Source organism: Gavialis gangeticus, unplaced genomic scaffold, assembly GCF_001723915.1.
Source record: "Gavialis gangeticus isolate Ggan-Ray unplaced genomic scaffold, GavGan_comp1, whole genome shotgun sequence".
Lineage (NCBI taxonomy): Eukaryota > Metazoa > Chordata > Crocodylia > Gavialidae > Gavialis > Gavialis gangeticus.
The window spans coordinates 54,931,460-54,937,975 of record NW_017729032.1 but is presented as its reverse complement, the minus strand read 5'-3'; the positions used below and the strand labels follow the sequence as shown (position 1 = coordinate 54,937,975).

The 6,516-nt window shown below is 38.8% G+C and overlaps 1 protein-coding gene across 3 annotated transcripts in view; it reads left to right on the top strand.

Moving 5' to 3' along the window:
- DCLK1 (doublecortin like kinase 1) overlaps positions 1–6,516 on the top strand; it is a 554,864-nt gene that overhangs the window by 504,692 nt on the left and 43,656 nt on the right. For all 3 annotated transcript variants that reach the window (XM_019524465.1, XM_019524467.1, XM_019524466.1), the window contains 3 exons: positions 3,528–3,661; positions 4,214–4,291; positions 5,056–5,152. In XM_019524465.1, coding sequence (XP_019380010.1) covers positions 3,528–3,661; positions 4,214–4,291; positions 5,056–5,152 — 309 coding nt within the window. The remainder of the gene's footprint in view (positions 1–3,527; positions 3,662–4,213; positions 4,292–5,055; positions 5,153–6,516) is intronic.

Here is a 6,516-nt window from a genome sequence, read left to right as displayed (position 1 = left end):
CAAACTAGTTTAGCCTAGCCAGGTTAGACTAACCTGCAAAGATTGAATCAATTCAGGCTCAGACTTTTTGAATATCTGTCCGAAGCTTCAGAGTGTGGCTCTGGCCAGCCAGGCTCCAGTTTTGGGTGGCGCACACTGCTGCCACAAGCACCACAGTACTTTTTTCTGGCGCAGGTTTTTTTGACACCAGGATCTCCTGGTGTCAAAAAAACTTATTGGGTTGAATGCCTGCATGTGCAGTGTGTGCAGTTTGCAGCGCCACAGGTCTGCGCGCTCATGGGGCACATGCATGCTCATGGGGACATGCCCAGAAAGTCCACCTACCCTGCAGAGAACTTAAGAGTTAGTGTACTGCAAGTCTGTAAGGCATTACCTATTCATTGTTTTTATCTGCTCTCTGAAGGACATGCCTTCCATGTTTTAATTGGAACATTTTTCATAATTGCTGCTATTTAACACATTTATTTTGTCAAATCATGGGATGTCTTTATAGCTACATAATAAACCCTAGAGAACAACTTCCCTGACTGTTGCCATCTGCAGTGATCACAAGAGCAGCTTAGAAAATACTGACAGTCTTTATAGTAATAGGATACATATGGTGGGCCACGATTATGTGTGGCTGTATTCAATTAATGTTGTACAATTACACAGTTTTATTGCTTAGTTAAAACAGTGAAAGCACTACGTAGTGGGTAATTTGCACTAATCCCCATCCTTTTAATTGCCATTAGGTATTTAAATGCAGTAGAACATGTATAGTGTTTGCTCTGAATAAGATGAACATTAAATTATCATTCAAACTCCTTGATTGGCAAGTAATGTTACATTTCTCCCATTATCCTCATTTTTATGTAGAGTTATAACAGGGTGGGGACATGTTATTTTCTTCCAACTTTACAAGAAAATTATTGGAAATAATCTTCCAAGCAAAACACTAGAAACTTCATACCTGGAAGTAAACTAGACAAAACAATAGCAAATACACTATAGCAGACAATTTTACATTGGCAAAGAATTGGATGAGATGAGCCTAAAAGGCCTTTTGCCTAATTAATTTATTTGATTATATGATTCATTCTGGTCACCAGTGTGAATGGTAAAGTAAATGTATAAACAGCATGCACTAATTTAACCAAACTCAGTTTTTTCCATTATAAAAGATAACTGCATTAAGGGAAATTACTAGATACTAATTGGATTAGATTCAGGCACTGTTGACTAGGTCAGTACATTGTGTTTTCCAGCAAGTGCATATTTAAAGTTTCTAGTCTCTAGCCTTTAATTAAAACTGTTGTTGAAATTAGATTTATTACTGCCATTTCAGCAAGCACTTTTTTCAGTTTCAGGAACCAGATGTATTTAACAATCTGTGTTTTTAATAAAGCTATAATTAAATTTTTTCAATGGCCTTCCCTACACCCATCTTTTGCTGGCTTAGAAATGGAGATGTGTGAATCCATCTCAGATTGTTGTTCCTCTCAGATGTCAAGATCCGGTTGTATGAATTCATTATAAACAACTTGAGGAACAGAATTCTGTAAATGCTAAATGTCTCCTCATAATATATAGCTCATATAGAATATGCTATGTTGTCCTGCAATAGTGATTCACAAAAACTAGTGAGAGGTTTCTCAGGCTCTCTCTGAAAGGACAGCATTCAGCAAATCCAGAAATATTATTTTACTGCATTTTTGTTGTGGTGGTGACTGTTGGTAGAAACGAAAATTCTCTTGTAGACTGAGCACACATTTTAATGTGTTATTTTAATGCATGGTGCTAAATTCAACCATCAACCAATCTAAAAATTAGAAGAGAGAACATAACCCAACTATTTCTTTAATTAATGTTTTCCTATTTATCATTCTATGTTCATAAAGTTAGCTCTTTCTTTCAAAATATTTATTTGAATATAATTATTGGCATTTTAGGGGTTTGCCTAAGCAATGGAAATTAAATGTTTCTATATTTGGGCTGCTGTCTTTCTCTAATGACTGCATTTTAAAGTATTTTTTGTATGAACCAAACAGGAAACCAAATAAAACATAAAGTATAAGTAGTATACTCACTGCTGACACGGTTGTGATTTAGGGTGGGATTTTTAAGAGAACTAACAAAGTCTACGTAACAGAGATTCCATTGCAGTCAGTAGGAGCAACATCATTGTAAACTCTCCTGATGTGTTTTAAACATTCAGCAGAGAGCAAATTATATATTTGTAAAAAGTACTAGCTGAAAAAAATTGTGTCCTCACCTCCTGGTTTATCTGCCTGAGGAAGTAAAGCTTACTATTGCTATCTACCTGCTCACACACAAGTTCCAATCTAAAGAGGTAAAAGCCTCTGCTTTAGTTGGTCACCAGTAGGGAGTTATTCCAGAAACTTAACACTAAGACAACAGGCATCTATTCTTCAACTTTAGCTTTTGAGAGGAGAAAAACATGCTCTTTCATCTGTTGTTGAGGCCCCCACTACGTTACACTTGATTAACCAGTTAAGCGCATCTTAAGTTGTAACACAACTACACGTTCAACCAGTTCATGGTGTGATAAAGCAAGCAATAAACTATGAAGTTACTCCACAAAAATATGTAATACCTTTGTAGCTTGTTCTATCATGCCACTAATTGAACACGTGGCTAAGCGCTGTGCTGTGGCTAGCAGCCCTGTCTACTGAGGGGCTCCTAACCACATGGGTGCACCACCTGCTGCCCACCCTAAAGTTGACAAGGTCCACTGTGGTGGCAGCATTCCTGGTGCTGCCCCCACTGTGACTCATCTGCTCAAGGCTTGCACTGGGAGAGAGGGGAGAATGCTGTCCCCTGGCTGCAAGGCTCACAGTGGCAACATTGTTCTCCGTGCTGCAAGCCTTGCACCTCATGAAGCTCACTGGGGGGGCAGCAGGCTCCCTGCTGCAAGCCCTACTGCTGATGAGGCTCATAGTGGGGCCAGCGTTCCCAGTGCTGCTCCCATTGCGAGCCCCACAGGCACGTTAGCTGAGGGGCTCACAGCAGGGCCACAGGGGGAAATGCTTCCTCTGCTGCCAGCCGTGTTAGCTGCAAGGCTCACAGCCATGGGAGCCAGTGCAGAGGGAGTCCAGGATTGCGATCCTGGGCTCCTTCTACATCAACGATAAGGCAGGGTGGGATGTATTACATGATCCTACAATCGCACATCCTGCCATGCATGTGTGACATGGCAGAAGGTGTGATTGTGTGGATCATGCATTAGATCCTATTTTGCCTTTACCTGCACATGTAGAAAGGCCCTGACAGGGGACACATACAGTACATCACCTTGCATGTATTTTTTTTATTAAAAAAGGACTGCAAATAAAAGAAGCTAATCATTTCAACTGTGGCATTTTTAAGCACTCATTTCACCTGGGAAACTTTTAAATATGACTCTATTTTGGAAAGGGAGGGAAAAGCAAACTATGAAATGAAAGGAGTATTTTAGGCAGTGAATTATTCCAAAGTGTTTAGGTAGAGTTTTGCTGATCCTCTGGATTTATTTAATCCTGGTTTAGGTTTATGAACACCAAGATGGAAGCAAGTCTCTGAAACTGGGAGACTTTGGGCTGGCAACAATAGTGGATGGACCTCTTTACACAGTCTGTGGGACCCCAACATATGTAGCTCCAGAAATCATTGCAGAAACTGGGTAAATTATTTACAGTATTGGTTTATTGCAAGGGTAGAATATATTCTTACTAATGTCTCCTCTTTTAAAATAAAAGTTTTATTCTGCCTCTGTATATAGCAAGAGCATACCAATTTGTAGCCTCAAAGGAAAAAGTACTCAATTTAGCACTGTAACTATTTATTTTTACCTCTAAAAAGTAATAATAATAAAACCCCCACTCTCAGTAACTACCCAGTGCTATTTTCTTCCTTTATCCTTCACTGTCCTTTTCCATGGGATCTGCTGTGTAGGGCAGATGTCTGAGTGACACATGGCACCTGTGTAAGTTCCTTCTCAGTAGAGGCCACATTGTCATCAAAGGACTCAGTACACTGTCTCATCTACATTTACACTTTATGGTTAGTTTTAAATTTTAAATTTATGGCCTTTACAGCAGAACTAGAATATATGGATATATGCAGTATAGGGAAAGCTCAGCTGATATCACTTAATAAGAGATTTTGCATTCAGTTGTGTACTGTAGTTCATACAGGCTGCAATCTTTAATCATAATACTTCTCACACTTTTAGATATGGCTTGAAGGTGGACATCTGGGCAGCTGGTGTGATTACTTACATCCTCCTGTGTGGCTTTCCTCCATTCCGTGGGTATGGGCTATGATCTGTTCAACTCTTAACAATGCATCTCTATTTTGTCAATGTGCCATATGCCTCTCACGGAATAAGCACAGAGATGCCGGATGGAAAAAAAATCTCTGCTTGTAATACTGGTTTATTTTTTCCATGCACTGCATGTTAATTTACACAAATCTCATAAATGTCTATTGTGTTTACTGTAAAAAACGTTTTTTAAATCTGTATTACAGAACAGGAGGACTCATTGCAGGCTCTCAGTGTCCTTGACTAACATTTAATGCATACAGTGAAATAAATTGATTCCCTCTGTTACTCCTAACACACAGTACCTTGGCAGCAGTAAATGTAAATGGAATTAAAGCTTCCCAGTAGAGGTTTATATCAATTGGCAAACTTTCAGCCTTGCTTCCCAAATCTTCGTTCTCCTCAACAATAAGGGGAAAAGGCTTGGGCCTTGCTCCTGCCTCAATTGTTAGGCAAACCTGGGTCATTTTCGGGTCTAACAGAGTTCGCTGCCAGTCGACTTCTTTTTCTTTTAAAGTATCAGTTGCCTCCATAGACCACAGCTGTGGCTGCTATTTGTTTTGGGGAGAATAGTTCATTCCAAAAGGCAAACTGTGTCAACTGCAGTTAAAATCAGTCATTTTACCTGCTTTTGAAAACTTTATTGAAACCAGCTCTGGAAATAATGCTTGTGTGGGGGTTTTCTTTTGTCATTTTTCTTTTCTTTTCTCTTCTTTTCTCTTTCTCTCTTCTTTCCTTCCTTCTTCTTATAGAAGTGGAGATGATCAGGAAGTGCTTTTTGATCAGATCTTGATGGGACAGGTGGATTTCCCAGCCCCATACTGGGATAATGTTTCTGACTCAGCAAAGGTAGGTTTCTGTGTTTTGTGATTGTTTTCCCTCCTGTTTTATCAGAGGAAGCCTCTATACACAATTTCTAGGCAAAGAGAGCACAACGCTACTATTCTCCTGTGTCCCTATAGAGAGGGACAATTATAGCACCTGTACATAATGTACATACATAGCGTTGTTTGTATCACCTTGTATATTCTTATCTGATCAATGTCTGTCTTTTAGACTGTCACCTGTTCTTGTTCAGACTCTAAATATATGTGTCTTACACAGCTCAGGACCTTGCCAGCACTTACTAAAACTACAGAAACTTTGGTTGTAAATAAACAATTAACTTTAAAGCTCTTTCAGAGTCCGCTTTTGTATGGGGTCATACAGTATGATATGAACAGGATTCCAGCTAGAGCTTTTGAAACAGCAGTATTATAAATACTAAATAATATCCTTGTGAGACCTTTTCCCATTATTAGCTATATCAAGGAATTAGATTGTAATTTCTTTCTGTCAAAGAACCAAGTTGGGCATTACCTGTAATTTTTTAACGTTACCTGGGTATGAGCCACTTCCTTGTTAGTTCTTTGAATTCATTCCAAACACTTCAGTACCTGTAGTCCACGTTTCACAAAAAACAATTGGAAGTAATAAGAGGTGCACAGGGAGGGCAGGTATACAACATGTGTCAGGGTCAGGCCTTGACATCGCTAAATCCACTTACACAAAAGGGCTCAATATGGCCCATGGGCTGTATTTAGTGGATCATTGTAACAGTCTTATTGAAAAAGCTTTATTATCAGAGTTCTTAGAGATTCTGAGATCACTGTAGTTTCATATATAGCAGTGTGTTTGGCATGGCACGGACTTCATTCTGATAGGTGAATGCCTTCCTTTTCTGACCTTAAACTTGCAGAATGCCAATCCATAAATATCTGTAGAACAAAACTGTTTTCTCAGTGCTTTCAATACGAAAGTGGTTTATAATATAACTAACCATTGATGTTTTCATCATGGGTGTGAGAATTAAAAATGAAATAGACTGAATTTTACAGTGGAAAAAGAAAAAGATGGTGAATATTGGGAATGAGATTTAGATTCAAAGTAAAGGAAGTTATCAAATGAACATTAGTACTTGAAGCTGGAATATATCATATCACTTCCTCTTTTTTATTGTGGCAGGCTTTATTTCATTGTAACTATCAGTGGCTTCTCTGTTGGAAAGCAAATGTACTCTTGCATAAGCCTAATGACATTTCCACAACTCTTTTGGCAAGCTTGTTCCATTACCTAACTATTTAGCTTCCTCTAAGATTTCCCCATTTTGAAGCCTAAGCCTATCTGTTTCAATTCTGTTCTCATTTATTACTGAGAATAACTGGTGACTGTCC